General features: G+C 42.8%; 1 protein-coding gene across 1 annotated transcript in view; it reads right to left on the bottom strand.

The window, feature by feature from the left end:
• Positions 1-2,492: 2,492 nt before the first annotated feature.
• The window catches only part of lamc3 (laminin, gamma 3), a 66,751-nt gene continuing 48,611 nt past the window's right edge, over positions 2,493-20,632 (bottom strand). The window contains exons 13-28 of the mRNA XM_030774870.1: positions 15,813-16,001; positions 14,916-15,167; positions 13,774-13,927; positions 13,455-13,597; positions 12,911-13,089; positions 11,104-11,311; positions 8,451-8,680; positions 8,182-8,258; positions 7,821-7,955; positions 7,077-7,326; positions 6,214-6,357; positions 5,856-5,958; positions 4,610-4,812; positions 3,734-3,889; positions 3,254-3,350; positions 2,493-2,737 (exon numbers count right to left, since the gene is read on the bottom strand). Of these exons, the coding sequence (XP_030630730.1) occupies positions 2,493-2,737; positions 3,254-3,350; positions 3,734-3,889; positions 4,610-4,812; positions 5,856-5,958; positions 6,214-6,357; positions 7,077-7,326; positions 7,821-7,955; positions 8,182-8,258; positions 8,451-8,680; positions 11,104-11,311; positions 12,911-13,089; positions 13,455-13,597; positions 13,774-13,927; positions 14,916-15,167; positions 15,813-16,001 (2,765 nt within the window). The remainder of the gene's footprint in view (positions 2,738-3,253; positions 3,351-3,733; positions 3,890-4,609; positions 4,813-5,855; positions 5,959-6,213; positions 6,358-7,076; positions 7,327-7,820; positions 7,956-8,181; positions 8,259-8,450; positions 8,681-11,103; positions 11,312-12,910; positions 13,090-13,454; positions 13,598-13,773; positions 13,928-14,915; positions 15,168-15,812; positions 16,002-20,632) is intronic.

Raw genomic sequence — 20,632 nt, 5'->3', positions numbered from 1 at the left:
TGTGTGTATGCTCTCCCTCCCTGGGAATGAATGGCGCACACACATTGGTCGCAGGTCGGTTGATGCTGTCTCAGTGAAGCATCCGAAGCTGGGAACACAGAGGCGGTCTTCTACACCATCTTGTGGTCAGAACTCTCACATCTCTTGAGCAAAAAAAAAAAAAAGGAGGTTGAAATATTTCTTCCTGTTTAGTGACCATTTCAAAGTATTTTACTCTAGCTTTCGCTGAAAATTTAACGTATCAGCAATTGCACTTAATTCTGCGGTTGTATCAACATAATCACATGATGTGTGTCGTTTCTCATTTGTTTGTTACTTAATTTACAAGTTTGAAAGCATTCTGTCAAGTCGGTTATTAGAAACCCATCCCTCCCTCGTCAGCTGTGGCTAAGAATATAAGATATGAATGGTTTCAAGGTTCAAATGTTAGATTTCCCCTTTATTTTGCTAACTAGCACACTGTGCACTTACAGGCATAAGAAGTTCCGTAAGCACGTGCATCTCTGTCATCTTTGGTATCAGTTCAACTGCGACAAGCACATGAGTCCCTAATGAGTTACTGTTAAGGCCTGTGTATCTTCTATTGATGTCCCATATTGATGTCAATCCCGGGGACTGAGAAAATAATGAGTTACAGCGAGAGGGTCTCGGGTTCGATTCCCGGCCGAGCGGCCAGGGTCCTTTCTGTGCGGAGTTTGCATGTTCTCCGTGTGTCTGTGTGGGTTCCAAAGACATGCAGGTTAGGTGAATTGCCCCAAGGCATGAATGTGTGTATGAGTGTGTTTGTCTTTGTGTCTGCCCTGCGATGGACTGGCGACCTGTCCAGGGTGTTTCCCCGCCTTTCGTCCTATGAGTGCTGGGATAGGCTCCAGCACCCCCCGCGACCCTAATCAGGATAAGCGGCTTAGATAATGATGATGAAACCTCTGCCCGAGAATAGTTGATTTGATAATCCTTGTGCTTACACTCTGGCGTCTTCGCGCGTTGTATTAAACTTTTCTATTTTTACCACTAAGATTGGTGGTGTGTTGTATTTCATGTGTCACTTAAAAGTGTTTTTTTAGTTCAAGCGTAATAAAAAATGCTTCACAAGACAACACAATATAGTACACACCTTTAAAAATTTTACGGATTGCGCAAGATAGTACTGAATAAACCACGAGTTTATGGAACCATAAAAGTTACTTGAATTACTAAATCACACTGTTTGTAGTCTTGAGGTTAAGGGAAACATACGTTTTAAGCTTGTTATGTTTTTTTGGGGAAAAAAAAGTATTTTTCATTTCTTTTGGGAGTGGCAATTTGTTCCCAAGCATGGTAAGATGAGGTACTTTGTCTGTGGTGCTTAAACGGAAAAGTTAAAACTAATTGTGAATGACAGTTACATTTTTATGAATCGCATGCTGAATTGTATTCAAGACAAACAAGACAAAAACACGCATCACTACTATCAGTGTACCTCATGTTTTATTCGCTATTAGTCAGCATGTCTAGTACTGCAGTGACAGTTTAGTATACATACAATGTGGTCTGATATGTAATTGCAATAGAGGTTATCAAGACATCTGGATGCGTCTTTTACAGATGAAGAACAGCACCACTTAGCGGCCACCAGTAAAACTGCATGATGGTGCTTCATAGCATTACTGTAATATACCGGCTTTATAAAAACGATACTTTCCTTCTGGGCATATTGCCAATATTAGTTTAAATACACAGGCACTGACTCATTCTCAAGCATTTTTCTCAGTTTCTTTTATGTTTTTCTAAAGTTCTCAATAACGGGACAGATCAGATGTAATTTGAACAAATGGAAGCGGATCGGAGCTAAATTGTCTCTTTTGGCGACAGCGCTCATTCGATCAGAGCCGTCTGTGTAATTCCGCAGAGTCAAGAGCTGGTTGGGAAGGACGTGAAGAAGAGAGAGAAGCGGATGAGCAGGGGAACAAGGGGAGGTATCGGTGTCATGGAAACGAAAGGAGAGCGGAGACTGAAAAGTGATGGAGAAAGAACAGCTCACACACACACACACACACACAATCTCTCTTTCTCTGTCTCTTACACACACACACACACACACACACACACACACAGAGGATGCCTTTAGATGATGCACAAATGTGTATCATACCAAAACAAAGTGTGTGTCAGAGTACTAAGAAAGAGAGTACATGCCTCAGCTTGTTTTAAAATAAACAAGACCAATGAAACAGTCAGTGTGTGTGTGCGTGCGCACGTGTGTGTTTTTTTTTTTTCCTTTTTGAAAAAATAGTGATTCAGCATGTATGACATATCCCAAGATAGTAAATTGCAATTTTGTAAAACTAAAAGTAAAGGAAATCATTCAATGGTTTATCCCAGAACAGATTCACCTAATGCCCCTGCTGCTCTCTGTCTCTGTCTCTGTCTCTCACTCATTCTCTCTGTCTCTCTCTCACTCTCTCTGTCCCCCTCTCTCTCTCTCTCTCTCTCTCTCTCATGTCTCCTCAGTGCTACTTCTGTGGGCAGTTTTTCGGCAGGTTTTCAGCGATGTCTCGCAGGCTGTCTCTCTCGGCGCGGATCTCCTGAAGGCTCTGATCCAAATGCAGCAGCTGTTTCTGCTGCTTCTGCGCAGCGTCCCGCAGAGTCTGGATCTTTCCGCCGAGCGCTGGACTTTCAACGCTACGCCGCAGAATCAGGAGACGAACCGCTGTTTCGTTCAGGATGCGGTCAAACTTCTCAACCTCGTTATTCCCATCTGTTCACAAAGAGAAAGAGGGACAGGAGAAAGGCAGAGAGGAGAAGAAATTAATTATGAGAAAAGGATGACTCTGTATGGTTTTTCAAAGTGGTATATCTCAGGGGAGAGTGAGACTGGGAATTGAAAAGAAAGAGAGAAATAAAGAAAGATGGGGAACAATACATTTATTTGTGTGTGTGTGTGTGGATGTGTGTGTGTGTGCATATGTATGTGTGTGGTAAAATCAGACAGGTTACTGAGCAGTTCAGTCAGTGTGTGGTGTGTGTATATGTGTGTGTGTGTGTGTGTGTGTGTGCGTGTGAGAGAGAGAGAGAGAGAAAGTGTATGAGTATGTATGTGTGTGGTAAAGAACTGAGTTTACAAAACGGCTGTGTCGCTGTGTGTGTGTGAAAGAGAGAGAGAGAGAGAGAGAGAGAGAGACAGAGGAGTGGTAAACTCACTTACTTTACTGAGCAATTCAGTCAGTGTGCGTGCGCACGTGTGTGTGTGTGTGTGTGTGTGTGGTAAACTCACTCAGTTTACTGAGTAGCTCTGTCAGCGTGCGAGTGTAAGACTCCAGCTGGTTTTTGGCTGACTCCATGCTGCTCGTTATGGTCTCTAAAGAGAGTTCCTGTCAGAAACATCACATAGACACCTCATACATCAGCAAACACACACACACACATTCATAAACACACACTCTGTCAAGAGACTTGATCCTGCCAGGGACGCAGAAGAAACACTTCATAATCTAACTATCAGATGAAACATTGTTAAACACTTTCAGAGTAGCAAAGACCCAAAAAGACACAAGTTGATGAAAAAAAAAAATCCTCCGCTGTGTCAAAAATCCTGAGCGACAGGAAAAAGGAAACAAAGCCTTCTTGTGTATTTGGGTGGGACAAAAGGTTTGAAACTCGAACAGAGCGTTACGCCACAGCTGCATGTTGCTGGGGGAAAAAACAACAACAAAACTGTTGTCTAATCAATTAAAAGTGTGTTTGATCTGTTTACCTCCTCTCCCTGGGTGTCTGAGAGTAACTGCGTCTGCGTCTGCGCAGCTCTGCTCTCCTGCTCTGTGAGCTGCTGCACTGTGGCGTGAATTGAGGAGGCCAGCTGCGCAGATGACTTTTTCGTTTGCTTTGACTGCGTGAACACAGACTTGCCATGCTGTCGAAAGAAACATTATAAAAACGGTATTAGGTAAATAATATTAGAGATATCAGGTCACAAAAGAGCAACTTTCTTTTGTGTAATGACAGGATGATGCATAACAACCAATTCAGTTCAATTCAATTCCATTCCATTCCATTCCATTCCATTCCATTCCATTCCATTCCATTCCATTCAATTCAATAATTGCTTTAACAATAAAGATAACGAAAAATGAGTTTTGCGGATATAGGATATCTTACAAAATCCCCCAGTGACTAAATTAAAAAGATATAGTGCGTGTGCGAGTGTGTGTGTTGCCAAACATAACTCCTAAGCAACCCGTGGTAAACCCTAATCAAAGTCTAGATTTATTATTGTATGAGATTTCATTTTAGCTGTCAATATCAGGTGTTTTGGGACTTCTTTACTGACAAAGCTGTCACTAACCATTCATGTGTTTCTGTGTTTCTAATTGCGCTTTTATTTCCACTGGGTAAAAGAGGGTCTGACACATATTTCAAACACACACCCCGGTGAGCTGACACCTAGCTTGCATTAAACACAAAAAAACAAGTCATAAACTGCTTTTCTCCACATGAATAAGGAGAGATCAAAGATTCTGTCTACATTCGATGCTTTTAATAACAGACCGTAGGCCAACCTTCTCTTGTTTCGACAAGTTTGCTTCGTTGTGTAATGTAAAAGTGACGCGAGTCTTACATTTGTAAAACTTACTTTAAGCGCAGAGTTTGCAGAGCTCTCGGCTTGTTTTGCCGTATCGAGAGCCAAGGTGGCATTCTCCAGCGCAGGTTTAATCGCTCTCTCTCCCTGCTTCATCCTCTTCCTCGCGTCCGCAAGGATTTTATCTTCTATCACTCTCTCCTTCTTCTGGATCACCTTAGACTGAGACTGTACCTGAGACCACTCCCTCTGCATCCCTACCAAAGAGAAGGACAGGTTCCTCAGCAAAACAGAACCTATTCTATTCTATTCTATTCTATTCTATTCTATTCTATTCTATTCTATTCTATTCTATTCTATTCCATTCTATTCTATTCTATTCTATTCTATTCTATTGTTGTAAAGTTGGTTTTACCATGTGTTCTACTGCACTGTATATAATTTAGGTTAGGGGAGCAGCAGAGAGAGAGAGTGAAAGGGAGAGAGAGAGAGTAAGAGAGAGAGAGAGAGAGAGAGAGAGAGACAGAGAGAGAGAGAGTAAGAGAGAGAGACGTACAACATCCGGAAGTTACAGAGACACAGCCAAATTTGTGTTATAAACTAAGCTCAGACAGGCCAGATTTTCACTTCATCCCTGGTATGTATACACTCAGCAATACTGCCATTGACCACTAGGGGCACATGTGCCTGCGTGTAAATGACACTCGCACAGGATTGTGTTAATCATGACTCGTACAAAAGTCTGTTCAGTGTGTCTGAAATACACTTCCAACATTCCCATCATCATCATCATCATCATCATCATCATCATCATCATCATCATCATCATCATCATCACCACCACATATATACACCCCCCCAGTCTGTTCATTGTCTCTAATATAACCTTCTAAAGCATATCTCCTTTCATCATACACAAACACGGTCCTTCAGTCACCTCACCAGTCAGACATCATCATAGCCCTCTTCACATAAATGAAAAACAGAGAAATGCAATTACACAGGCTTTCATATCAAAAAGAACCAAACAAATAACCTGGCGAGTGAAACAGAGAGAGAGAGAGAGAGAGAGAGAGGGAGAGAGAGGGAGAGAGAAAGAGCATTTCCAATTTTCTGGAATGCTAATGAAATGTGGTAGATGTTGTCGTTGTTGTTGTTTTTTTTTGTCTGTTTGCGTGTTTGTTTATTTATATATTTATTGATGATATCAGACTTTTGAGTGCAGTGCCATGACTTTGCTGTCATATCGCCGTAGTAACGTGAGAACGGGTGCGGACCGGACGTTTCTGCCTGAGCGTACCTTCTAGATCTCTCCGCAGCGCGATGGTCCCTGACTCTGCCTCTTTTCCCGTGACGACCGATGAAAGTGCCTCAGCTTTTAACCCTTCTGCCAGATATTTTAACTTTCCAGGGAGTGAAAGAAATATTCCAGTGAACACACACACACACACACACACACACAGAGAGTCATCGTTGCGAAAAACGCTTAAAGGGCTTAGCGTGTGAGAAGTGGTTTCTATGACAGAAGAGCAAAACGGCTGTAACGTAAAAGTGCCAATAAACAGCACGCAGACTTTACACTGCGTAAATCAATTTGGGAAATGTCTCATTGGATTGGTTGGGACTGCTGTCAGGCTTTGCAGGGTGGTTGGCATTACCTCATGGAAGTCTTGAATGGTTTTCAGGTTTCTGTGCGACGTTTCGATCTGAGACTGCATCTCGTCCCGAGTTGCGTTCACCAGCTGCTCTTTGGACTGCACCGCCGTGTCCAATTCTGCACTTCTGTCGGCCAAATCTGGACTCTGACACGCCAGAGAGAAAAAAAAAAAACGAGATTATAATACAAACGTGCTTCACACACATTTGTCGTAACGGCGCGAAACAGCGGCCAGTAACAGCACGGCTTAAACTGTCATTTGTCTGTTTGCTTCTGCAGCCAATCGTTAAATCGTTGCCTGATGAGCAATCACTGCATGTGATTGGAGGGATCTGGGCTCTTAAGGACCTACAGAGAAGAAGACCTCCAGTCACCTTCAAACCAATCCAAAAGATGGAAAAGACGATTAAAAGCACAGACTCCTGGTCCAGGATACTTCAGTAGAAAGTAACCCAAGAACAGGAAACAAGAAAAGCAGAGCGCACCAGTATAAATAATGGAAGAACTGGGATACTGACATTCTGGCCTTCATTTTGACACTGCTTCCCAACACAGTCCCTTTCCTCAACCAGGCACATTTTTGCAGACTTAATGCAGGTCTCAGACCCGTTTCTTTTGTCTCTACTGAGGAAATGCCGATGGTTGTTATAAACGAACAGCTGTAAAATCACTGCAAGTCATTCAAAAGCCCTTAGAAAAGTATTTGCTAAATTTTTCTGAGCCTTAGCTGAGAGCATGAGGCCTCTGGGAACTAACCTGTATCTGAGAGTGAAAATGAATGAATGAATGAATGAACGAACAAACGAACGAACGAACGAACGAGCGAACGAACGAACAAATGAACAAATGAATGATTGAACTGACCTGTATCTGAGTGTGGTTGCCTACTGTAGTGACGTCAGTTTGATTTTGCGGCTGTGAGGAGGACGTGTTATTGGAGTCTAACTGGGAGGTGGTGTTTCTGGCTGCCTGGTAAAGCTCAGGTAGGGAAGACGTGATGTTTAGTAAGATGGCGGCTGCATCGTCGTTTTGCTTCTGAACCAATGTGTGAAGGGCCAGAGTCTGGTCTACTTTTACTGTCAGGTTCTCTTTCATCTGCTGCATCCCAGTTAGTCTGAGAGAGAGTGAGAGAGAGAGAGAGAGAGAAAGAGAGAGAGAAAGAGAGAGAGAGAGAGACAGACAGAGAGAGAGAGAGAGAGAGAGAGAGAGAATTAAAGGGTAATAATCACACACACACACACACACACACACACACACACACACACACGCGGCTTCATATCCTAATGGGAACATCTTGACTTACATTACACTCTTACAAAAGACTAATGATCCTTCATCATTACCAGGGAAATAGAGAAGCTCTTTTGTTAACAGTCTACCAATAACAGTAATATCTTTGTAAAAACATATTCTTTCCCTAGAGACCTGCAAATATCCCATTCAGGTCACGACTTGGCGATAATTTCTATCTTCCAGGGACACTGGGACCACACAACACCACAAGAACCTTAATAACAATCTTTCTCTCTTTCTCTCTTTCTCTCTCTCTCTCTCTCTCTCTCTCTCTCTCTCTCACTCACACACACTCAGAAACACTCCAGTACTCACTGCTCTTCCAGGTCTTGTATGTGTTCCTCTGTTGAGTTGTTGTTCAGCAGGTTCTGTAGGAAGATGTAAGTTCTGTTTGAGGCCTTCAGTGCGTTGCTGGCAATCAGTTCTATATGGGTCGCACTTTCCCTGTGACTGTAAGAGAGAAACAAGCTTCAGCCAATGGCTTTAGGACTCCTCAAAACCAAGTTTATTCTAAAGTAAAGTGTGATTGATTATCTCAGCTTGAGCCTAATCGTTATTATTGATTTTACATAATGTGTCTTTCATACGTCTCAGAGGAAAAAACCAAACAAGAAAAAACTGTTGACTGCTGATGTATTCAGAGGGATTTTGGCCATTATGCTGTGGACTGCCACACCTTTTCACTAACTCTCTCGATTCATTCACAACTGCATTCCACTGGTTAGGTCCTTTAGGGATGGCAAAAGGGATGACCTTCAAAAACAAACAAACAAACAAACAAACAAAATTTGAAAATTGCAGATAGGTGAGGAAGAAAAAGACAAAGCAATCTTTCTCTCTGTCTTTCTCTCCCACACACACAGATACACAGGCACGTATGCACGCACACGCGCACGCACACACACACACACACACACACACACACACACACACACAGACACACACCATGCTGTTGAGATCCAGGGTGGCTTGCTCCAGCTGGGATTGCGTTTTTGAGACTTCTGCATACGTAGCTGTAAGAACTTTGCACTCGGTTGTTTTCTCCTCTTCTTCAACTTCCCTCTCCCCCACAAAAGTGCAATTCATCGCCGTGGAAACACTGCGCAGCTGCAGCTGTAGGGTTTGTGCAGATGTCTGCAGCACGGTGAACTGACTGATGAATGCCTCACGGGCCTCTAGAGAGGCAAACAAAAAGCAAAAACACATAAAATATGATCTGTGAGCGTCAATATGTGTGTGTGTGTGTGTGTGTGTGTGTGTGTGTAGTGCAGGCGTTATTGGTATTGTGCGAGTACCATGAAAATGTGCATATGAAAATATCCGACAAGTGGAGACTGAATGGGAACGTCACCTGATTCCCATGTGTAAAAGCCATTTTTTATTACAGAACATATTGCTGTTATTGTTAAAACAAACAGTGGCAAAATATTTGTTATTATTTATGATTAGGATTACGGTTAGGTTATGTATCATTAGATGAATCCGGATGTCCCCACTAGGCAGTAAAGACAAATGTGTGTGTTTGCGTGTGTGTCTTTTTTCCAAATCAGGGACCATGTTAATTTGTTCCCACTTTTCTATATATATCTATATTGTGGTAAACTTCAGCCTAGCAGTACATACAGTGCTGTGAAAAAGTAAGTACACCCTAAGAACAGGTGTGTGTTTCTCAACATATCTGCATGTATGTCTTCATTTTGATAATTCTGATTCCATTCTGATTCAATTCAGTTCAGCGTATGGGGCGTTTTTACAATTAAATCACCTCAAAACAGGTTCACAGAGATCAGTGCCTAAACCCCTAGTGGCTCCTGCACGTTGATGCTGACTGTGAGAAGACTTATCTATAAATTCATTGATCTTGTCCTGGGGTTCATACAGACTTCCTGCAGCATGTTTTCGGTCAGCTCTCAGGCCAAGTTTGGTGGGACGATAAGGCCTGGACCAATGGCCTGTGGTTTGACATTTTTTCCCATTTGTAGATGATGTTTCGGACTACAAATGTCTCGAAAACAGCTTTAACACGCTTGCCAGACGCACTGGCATCAACAGACTGTCCTGAAAGACCTCGGAGAGCTCTTTTGATCTTGGTATGATGTAGACACACACCTTTATTGCTAAGATCAAACCTGACCACAGGTTTCTGATGTTTGTTTAAGGCAGCACACTTCAAGTAACTCTTTAATGATGTTCTAATCATTGGCACCTGTTTTTGGTGAATTTTTAGGCATCTGATGCAATGGTAAAGGTAGGAGAGTGCTAATGTTTTCCTCATAGGGAAAGTGCAAAGTGTGATTTTTTCCAATGTTATTTTTAAAAATTAGACCATCTTAATCTATCAGCATTTTTAAAATGATCATTAAGTATCCTTTTGTCTAAAAATACAAAAAAGACAAACCTTTTTATGGTATATACTGATTTCTTCATATCACTGTAACAGTCTACGGTACAAAGTTATGCAGCTATAATTCGAAGGCAATACTATATTTACCATACAGGTTTATGCGTGTATGGAGAGAGTATTTTAATTACTGTAATTACCTTTGATACTGTGATAAATATTGCCATTTTCCGAACCTTGTGTAGCTTAAGTATAAGCTGCACAAGAGTGAAAATCTGGTCCGAGGAGTAGTTTACCTGTTGGTTTGTTAAGGCTTATTTCAAAGGGCAAAGAGTGGTTAAAAATGGACCAACAGTGATCAAAAATAACTACTGAATGTAAAAGGACTCAAAACTCAAATGAAATGGACCGGCCTCGTATTTTGTCCACACCATGGAACACTCTCCACTGATACTCTGCCCAGGACAGGAGAGAGTACCACACCAACCAGGCTAAGTGAAGACTGCAAGAGGCCATTTGCATATGGGAGACTGTCGCTACAATCAGCCTAATAAAACTCTCATGATCTCACTTAACCCAGTTTAGCGCTCTAATGAAAAAAAAGGAACTTAACATTTATTCGTTTAGCTAAAATGCTTACCTAAAGCTATATTTACAGCTGTTTTCTCTTTTTCTCCCCGAGGTAACTTGACTGTGGGCTAACCCCCAGGGTAAATATGTTTTTCCTTAGGGTACAGCAGCACTGAATGTAGCAGTGGATTAGCAGTGGATTTGAATCCCAAACCCTGCAGTTACTGGGCTACTGTCCTTAACAATATGTCGCTGTGGAGCAATTGCAACAGACATTTCACAGACATATGTCTAGCTCTTGTCCTGGGCAAATACAAGGCAGCGCCATTTTGCGATGGCACAGCGCTGTCACACTTGATTCTGCTGGTTACAGAGGTATCCTGTCCTCCTTCAGGCTGGTGTGTGTTATCTAGTGGGTGCTCAGAAACACTGGAATAGAACATAATAAGGCACCGGTAACAGAACAGAACATTTGTAGGGTAAAATGTTAGTATGTGTGTAAAGACGATGGGCAAGTGCAAGTCCTGCATTTGTGTATGCTGTGATTTTCCCCCCCACATTCCTGCGTTTGTATCTGGACTAAAACCGAACGTAGCAGTGGCAGTTACGCAGAACTGAATAAATGTGATGTAAATGTAATCTGCTGAAGAGCAAATGAGGACCCGAAACCAAATTTGAATATTTAACCTTGAATGGCGAGGAAGTCCTCCAGTGCGTTGGGCAGGAAGTCCTCCCCCTGGTCCCCCTGGTCTCCCTGGCCTCCCTGGTCTCCCTGGTCCCCCTGGTCTCTGTGCATGACGTTCTGGTACCGGAGGTGTCTGCGTCTGTGGTTTCTGCAGTCATAGCTCGCCAGCAGCTTCTCCAAGTCCTGCAGTTTAGCTTTCAGCTTGCTAGCCTGCACAAATACACACACACACGCACACAAACACACACACACACAAAAAAACATTAAAACAACGTTGTTATAATGTGCGCAGATGCACTGCTCACGTAGATATCACCCACAGTAAATCAGACCAGGATGTATTCAGAGTCGTTTAACAGGCTAACATACGTTTTAGAGCATGTTTTAACTCACTGAAAGTTTAAGTGCATGAATGGTCTACAGTAATTAACTCATACACACACACACACACACTTGCACACACACACAAACACACACACAGACACACACACACGAGCACACACACACACAGACACACACGCACGAGCACACACACACACACACACACACGCACACGCACACAGTGTTTGATAAGCTATAAGTGGTGAGTCTCTGATTAAACTGTTTATCTTACTTCATTACAAATCTACTGGGCTACACTGTATAATTAGAATAGCACAGACTGAAACCTGCCATTAGCAAGCGAATTCTCTCCCTCTCACTCGCGCTCTCTCTCTCTCTGTCCACCTTGGTTATTACCAAAATTGCCAGACACACTCTGCGGTGTTGCAGTCATTAAACACCGTGTTCAAGGGTTTGTGGAAATTAGCATAAGCAGATGTCAGTGTGCCAGTGCAGCAGGTGAGAATTTTGCTAAAACAAACACCAGGAGGTGTGGTTCTGATATCTATCTATCCTTTACACGTTTGTTTTAAATCCCAACGCTTTCACAACTCCCTCTCTCAAATCCAGTCATTACGTCTCTGGCATAAAACACTCACGGTAATAACGGCAGCATGAATCAACATGGACAAAACGATAAGGCAACATTAACATTCACGGCTCTGAACGTGACTGCAAAATTTAGAATGCCTGTTTACTCCCAGTCCTCAAATTAGTAAAGCTTTCACAACATGTCTGCAATGTTAGTGTTAAGCACAGAGGCTTTAAGAAAAAATTATTTAATTATGTATTTAAGAACATTACATTAGATTGGATTAGAAAACTCCAGGATATTGCTCACTCATGTGGAAAATTGCCTTTGGCTTGAGTGCTTGGATAGTAGAAACACATAAAGACAATTACATTCAAACCGTCATGCTGAAAGCCAACATAAGTAATGTTTACTTGTAGAAAATAGTTAGGTTTTCTGTCTCAGTGCCCTAATCTAAGTCGCATATCAAACTAATGGAAACAGCTGCTGTCGAGAAATGCACTTATGCTTTGCTGTTCTCCTTTTGTTCTCATTGTGTTCGGGCCCGTCACAAAACCCGAAGCGTGTTCCGTCTCTCTCTTTTCTTTTGTTCCCGTCGTATTTGGACCCGTCACACAGCTGGACGTGTGTTCGGTTCTGCCCTTTTCAATTACGGACTGAGGGAGGACCTACAGTCACAGTGCGAGAGGCTTTTGTTTTCTGATAGCGTTTTCACGTTATCGTTTGACAGGCGTGTCCGTGCCCGATTGCTTTGAGGAGAACGAATCGTAGAGCTTGAGTGATTGTTCGCTGGTGTGTGTCTTAGTTTGTGTGGATCGTGGAGAACTGACATGAGGCTCCTTGATGGCGCATACACACACACACACACACACACACACACACACACACACACACACCTGGTCTCGGATGAGGCTGTAGCACACTGGGCATTCCTCACACTGGTGAGTGAGGCGGTTGTGGAAGTAGTTGAATTCACATCTGTCGCATTTATAACCGACAAAGCCTGGGCGACAGGAGCATGTTCCGTTATTGTGGCACTGCATGGATAATGAGCCCATAGGATCACAGTTACAGGCTGGAAACACACACACACACACACACACACACACACACACACACACATAAAGAGAGAGAGAGAGAGAGACAGAGACACAGAGACAGAGAGAGCTGTGAGTTTCAATATACAAGCATGAATGTGTGTGTGTGTGTGTGTGTGTGTGTGTGTGTGTGTGTGTGCCGAACGAGTTACCAACCCGTTACATATTCTGCTATTCAGAATACTCTGAATAATAATTTCTCTAAACAAAATGGCACACACATCAACATTACATTGCAGCCTATTCACGAACTCACCAGATGCATCTGAATAACAAAAAAACCTCACAATTCTGTCCTAATGCAAAACTCATAAAAGTCTGTTACCATGAGTTTTGAGTTTACCTCTGCAGCCTCGTGAAGAAAAGCCAAAGAAACCCATTCTACACGAGTCACATGACTTCCCCTCCACACCTGTCCGACACAAACACTGGCCTGTGATTGGGTTACACGCTGAAGAAGAGGAGCCAATTGGATTGCAGTTACATCTGGAGAAGCAGAATAAAGAACCAATCAGACAGAGACCATGACAGGCGTCAGAATGGGGCAGTTTAATCCTTTTAGGTCGGATGGATGGATGGATGGATGGATGGATGGATGGATGGATGAAATGGATGAAATGGATTGCTTGGTTACATCTTTCCACTAATTAGTCATTACTCACCTTTCGCAGCCAATCCCTGGCCGCAAGTTAAAGTAGCCGACTTCACACTGTCCACAGTCACGCCCAGTCACATGACTCAAACACAAACAACTTCCTGTGTCAGGGTGACACACGTCCAGTGGTCCAGATGTTCCAGCAGGATTGCAGCTGCATGCTAAGGTACAAAAACAAACCAAACAAATCATAACTCAGAAAATAACAATAAATAAATACAAACAAAATTTAGATGGAAATAAAAAAACAAAACAAAACACAACACACAGATATTTCCTTAAACCTCTTTTATGACAAAGTTTTGGCTAAAACTATGTGTTTTTTTTTTGTGAATAGAATAAGAAGTGTAAAGTCTGTTTGGACTCACAGCTACAGAACTTTTAAACATGAATATATTAGAATGATAATTAGCTGTGTTCAGTCTTTGTTCTGTGAGCAAATGTCTCCTTGACTATTTCTCAGAAGACACTCGTGTTCCTACAATTTCTATTCTATATATATTTTACAGCTTCTGAAAAACAACATGTTTTATCAATTCATTTCCTCTTTCATCCACACACACACACACACACACACACACAGACACAGACACACAGACACAGACACAGACACACACGCACACAAACACACACACGCACACGCACACGCACACGCACACACACAGACACACAGACACAGACACAGACACACACGCACACACACACACACACACACGCACACGCACACGCACACGCACACACAGACACACATACACAAACACACACACAGACACAAACACAGATACACACACACGCACACACACACACACACACACACACACACACACACACACACACACACACACTGACACACACACACACAGACACAGACACACACACACACACTGACACACACACACAAAGACACACACGTACATACATATGCACGCACGCAAGCATGCACGCACACAAAATACCTCGAGGCTGTTCCTTTCAAACCTTTTAGTGAAAGTTTTGCTTCTTTACGTCCATTTCATATGAATTTATCTTCATGTTCACTTATGTTGCTCTCTCCTTTTCTTTTCTTTTTCCTTTTCTTTTTCTTTCTGATCCACACACACACACACACACACAAACACACACACACACACACACACCTGACGAACTCACATTTGCATTTCTGGGACGGCGGTAGGCTGTTGTCGAGCGCGTTGCCATAGTAACCAGGTTGGCAACGCTCACAGTGGTCTCCCTGTGTGTGTCCGACACATTTCAGACAGCGCCCGCTCAGGTGGTGGCACACCCCCACCGCATTTGAGTCCTCGTTTCCATTACAGTTACAACTCACGCATGGCCGCACCTCCCCGCCCAGGCCCAGTGGGTTACCATAGAAACCATCCTCACAAAGCTCGCATCTGGTCCCTGCAAAGCATCGACAAACACATAAAGACTTTACACATCACCTGGAAAAGTTTAGCGTTAGGAGAGTTTTCATATGACAAGAGCAGGGGTATGAATAAAAGGCACGACAAACTCTTATCTCACGTGCATAACTTAATATCTGTTAGTATTGCAAAACAAATACACAACACAATCTATTCCACACAGATGACCATAAGGTTTTTTTTCCCTATTTTATTATATCCAGTCATACCATTCCACTGACATAAAAACTTTTCCCCGAGGTTTCCTGAATTCCTAAGAATCTGATGATTTGGCTGAGATTTCCATTAAGCTAGTTTTCTCAGTAACATGTTACCTTGAGAGGTCCAAACAGCCCAATATGAGACTCAGTGAAAGTACTTTCCTATTGGACAGATATGCCTGCTTTGTGGATTTATTCCCAAGGCTTATGTGTTGAATGAGGAGTTTCCAATGAAGGATACAATCAAAATACAGAATAGAGTAACTGTCATATGTGACTGTTGATTAAGTGGTTGTTAACTATGGTAATATAAAGCCTTATATGGAAGATATGCTGTAATCTGTTTATGAATGGCATTAATATAGCAGTTAACTCTTGAAGACTGGACGCAAGTGTCCAATGAGGCATAAATATTTACTCACCCCTCTGGCCCTTCGGACAGTTGGTACAGACCACCTCCCCTGTCTCTGGCACCAGAGCGCAGGTGGTACGGCCTGGGCATGGACAGGGGAGGCAGTCGCCTGAGCTGCCTGTCAGGGCATTTCCATAGTAACCATCCAGGCAGCGCTCACAAGCAGGACCAGTGGTAAAGTCAGTGCAGTCACAAACTCCTGGAGACACACACACACATGCACACACACACACAAGCACACACACACACACACACACACACACACACACACACACACACACAGACAGATAGAGAGAGGGAGGGAGGGGGGGGGGTGAATTTACACTCTGTGAGAGAAATATCAGCTTCAAACACAAACATGCTAAATATTACACCCATAGTTGTGTACCTGTGCAAATGTCTTTACCAGTGTATATACACACATGTGTGTGTGTGTGTGTTTATCTCCAGTGTAAGTTTTAGTTTATGTGTGTGCCAAACTCTCTCTCTCTCTCTTTCTCTCTCTCTTTCTCTCTCTCTCTCTCTCTCACACACGGTGAAAGTGTTCATGAATTCAGTATGATCTTCCGAAAAAAAAAAGGAAAAAAAAAAAAAAAAAAAAACCCCAACCAAACAAACCAATTTTAATCTGTTCCTGCAGTGAAGCAGAAAACCCAATGTAGAATCCATCATACTGTGGCTCATTCTAGAGGCAGACAAGTGGCTTCCTACTCTGCCGGTTTCCACAAAAACACAGTCCCAAACATGCCACTGCACACGACAGCAGACTCCATTCTGATTCAGCACACACGCTGACTCACTGGTGTGCACTCGCATAGATTTACATATGGTCAAATGAAAATACATATGTATACAGTTCTTTTCAATTAATTTTCTCACACAGATAAACATACACACACACACACACACACACACTGATTCACATACAGCAGAGAGAGAGAGAGAGAGAGAGAGAAAGAGACTGTGTTATTGACCGCTGGTTTTGACAGATTCAGGGCACAAAGCTATACTTATCTAACAGCAGAGGGCGATGTGCCATCATCGTTAAACGACATGTGATGACGACAGAACGCAAGATGGGAGTCGGAGGAGGGTGAGAACGGAGAAGGAGAGAGAGGGAGAGAGAGAGAGAGAGAGAGAGGAAGAGAGAGAGAGAGAGGAAGAGAGAGACATAAGTGGATATACTGGAGACTCTAAATTCAAAGTAATAGCTTCAGGTCCCACTTTGGGTTAAAGGAGAGACGAAAAACCACTAGAGGAGAGAACACCCCCCCCCCCCCCCAAATATTCCCTCAAAAAGACCCTCCTGAGGACCAAATCAGTGCCCTGTGGTTTTGCAGATTACCATGGCAATGTCCCTCATGTGAACACAACATAAAATGCAGCAGTCGGGGGAAAAAAAGAAATCCAAACAATTTTCTATCTCTGTAGACAGCCTTCTTTACAGAACCCCCTAACTTAATTCCACACGGAGAAGAGTGATTTAAGGAACTTAAATAGATTTGGATTCCTTTAAGCTCAAAATCAAATATTTCCCTTCTCTGGAAACGCACGATAAAATATGATTCCCTGACGCAGTCCTGCCCGTTCAGTTTGACAGCTAAAGTGGCATTACGAGGGATGATGGCATTTGAAAAATCAAGTTAAAATTGATCCATTAAAACTGATACATGTTTTGTCAGTGTTTGGCATATGGGTTGGTGCCTGATGGTGGAATACCAAGAACTGAATCTGAGGTTGAGTCACATTTGTGTGTGAAAGGACAAACGGACACACAGACACAAACTCACAGGCACACACACACACACACACACACACACGGCCAGAAATACTCACACACTCATATGATTCCGGGCAGACAGAAATGTGAAAACATAGTACTCCATTGGGATAAGTTCAGAGAAGTACTCAAAACAAAACAAACCAAAACAAAACAAAAGAAACAGACGGTGAAAAAAAGAGAGAAAAAGACCAAAGTCGACTCTCTCGTGTTCTCAAACACTAAAAAAAAAAAAAAAAAAATCAGTTAGTGGTTACCTAAGAAACCCACTGTATAGTAATAGCTAAACACTTACATGCATCCTCCCCCACCACACACACAAACGCGCACGCACACACACAGTAAATGACAGATCAAAGTGCTTATAACCTTGTGTTGATAAGAATTATTCTAAAGGTGTGTGAATATGATAGGAAATGTTTGAATCCAGAGTGCGGTTCTGTTGACTGTGGAGACGGCTAGATTAGTCCCAATGACCAGGTGCTGTGGTCTAATTACACAGGTGTCTAACGAAGCGCTAGGAACAGACGCAAAATATTACGATTAGCACTAACATACGTAGCCTAGTGTACACATATCAGTCATCCAATAGCCTTTATTTAAGCTGAACCCCCCCTCCCCCCCCCCTCCCAAGTCAGCCATTAGTGTTATCTTTTTCAGTGTAGTCTCTCGCCGCTTTAAACGAGGAGATGCTCTCAAATGGAAGACAACAAGTATCAGCCATAGAACCTGTCTGACTGACAGAATTACCACGATGATGATTCTACTAATGTTCTTGTTGTAATTGTCACTGTTGTTATAGTTACCATTATCATGTGAGTGAGACATGCTCTCTCTCTCTCTCTCTCTCTCTCTCTCTCTCTCTTTCTCACACACACTCCTCTCTCTCTCTCTCTCTCTCTCTCTCTCTCTCTCTCTCTGCCCTCTTGTTCTTCCCTCTTTTCTGTTTTGCTCAGTATTTGAAGCACGTTGTAGATGATCCAGAGAGGACCCCTCACCCTCCCTGGCACCCTCCCTCCATCTCTTCCCTCTCTCTCTCTCTCTCTTCTCTTCTCTTCCCTCTCTCCCTCCCTCCGTCTTCTCTTTCCTCACTCTTTCTCTCTCTCTTTTCTCTCCCTTTTCCTCTCTCTCTCTCTCTAACTTGCTCCTGCAGACATGTTCTCACATAAATAGCAGAATGCGCGGTGGGAAGGCTTCTCCACACAGAGCTGAAAGCGTGTTTTTTTCTTTTTCTTTTTCTTTTTCTTTTTTCGGTGGGCTTTGAGCGTGGCAGATCTCAATCAGAGAAAGGGGCTGGCTGGCAAAATGCAGGTTTTTTATTTTTTTAAAAATGAGAGGATCTGCGGTTCGTTTCTAGGAAGTAATGGTCTTTAAAAGACAAGATCTCTGCTTTTTCGTGATTTGCCAGTCGTTTCTTTATATGAGAGAGACTCCATCTGGGGGCACTTTTGAGGGCCTTCAAATGAACGTCTCTTTTCTACAGAGGAAATGGGATATCTAAAATGACAGTATCTTTATGTTTAGTAGAGTATAAGGAGCTTTTCATTCTCCATCTTTTTTTTTCTCCAGACAAGGAGAGACGCCTTTCTCTCTCTCTCTCTCTCTCTCTCTTTCTCTTTCTCTATGCTTTGTTTATTTGTTCAAATGAATTAGATTTAAGAGGCATTTCATCATCAGTCTGTGGGAGGTCTCTGTGCACAGCTTGTCTGGCCCCGCTCCAATTTAGAACTCTTCCCTCCTCTTTAGGAGACTACGTCAATGAATGCTCTGTGCTTAAGTCTCCGTGTTCTGTGCAAGCAAATTTTTTTTTTTGAGTAATCTAGTCCAGAAGACTGCTGGCATAGAGCCAATTACTTGAGTCCTGTGTAAATATGTATTTGACCTCAGACTAGGAAGTGTTTTAAAGAGTTGAAAATTACTGTGACCCTTTACAGAGACCTCAGTCTTTCACTACACCCATTGATTTTAATCATTCACATATACATGCTTCTAATACTGATGTTGATTGAATGCAGCTAGCTAGCGGCTAGGTTTGACTGGAATTACAATTCACCAGGACTGTTTTATTACAGAGAGGCAAGGGACAGAAAGAGAGAGTGAGAGAGAGAGAGACAGGCAGAGAGATAGAGAAATAGAGAGAGAGAGACAGTCAAACAGACAGTCATAGGGACAGACACAGAGACAGGCAGAGAGATAGAGAAATAGAGAGAGAGAGACAGTCAGACAGACAGTCATAGGGACAGACACAGAGACAGAGAGAGATATAGAGACAGACAGACAGACAGAGTGAGAGAGGGAGAGACAGAGAGAGAAAGAGACAGTAACAGACTGAGAGAAAAGTGGGCGGGGCGATTAGAGGGAGAGAAAGAGAGGGAGTAAGAGGTAAAGAGCTGGCCTCCATCTGCTGGCTGGCCTCTCTGGATGCTAATGTCACCCCCAGTCTAACGCCAGACAGATGCGGCAACCTCAGACAGGGCAGATGTGCACACACACACACACACACACACACACACACAAAGACATCAAAAGAGCCTGACTCAGCGTCTGAGCTTGCTGTCCACTCATGAATAAAATCCTCTTTGATTCATTTCCGAACACAAGTGCTCAAAACACAGCCCTGAACTCTCCCTAGTTGCGCATGTCGTGAGAAACTCCAGCACTACGAAAACGCTTTTGATGTCTCATTAAATATAATCGATTACAGGTGTACTCCACTGTTTTTACATTCTCAAAAGACCATAAATAAGTCTAAGCATATCATATATTCATCACAGAACTGCACGGCTCATTCATATTAATGTGTGTGTAATATGAGAAAAACTCTGAAATCCATCTGCTCACACACTGGACTTGGTTTATACACGGCGGAGAGAGAGAGAGAGAGAGAGAGAGAGAGAGAAAGAGTCTTAGATGCCCATCTCAATGTCTGACTGTCTAAAGTTCACTCTCTCTCTCTCTCTGTCTGTCATCCCAACTTTTTCATATCTCTACATCTCACTCATAGAGACGCAAACATGCACGTGCGCACGTGCACACGCACACACGCGCAC

Source organism: Chanos chanos, chromosome 1 (assembly GCF_902362185.1).
Source record: "Chanos chanos chromosome 1, fChaCha1.1, whole genome shotgun sequence".
Classification (NCBI taxonomy): Eukaryota; Metazoa; Chordata; class Actinopteri; order Gonorynchiformes; family Chanidae; genus Chanos; species Chanos chanos.
This window is presented reverse-complemented; position numbering and strand designations above follow the sequence as displayed.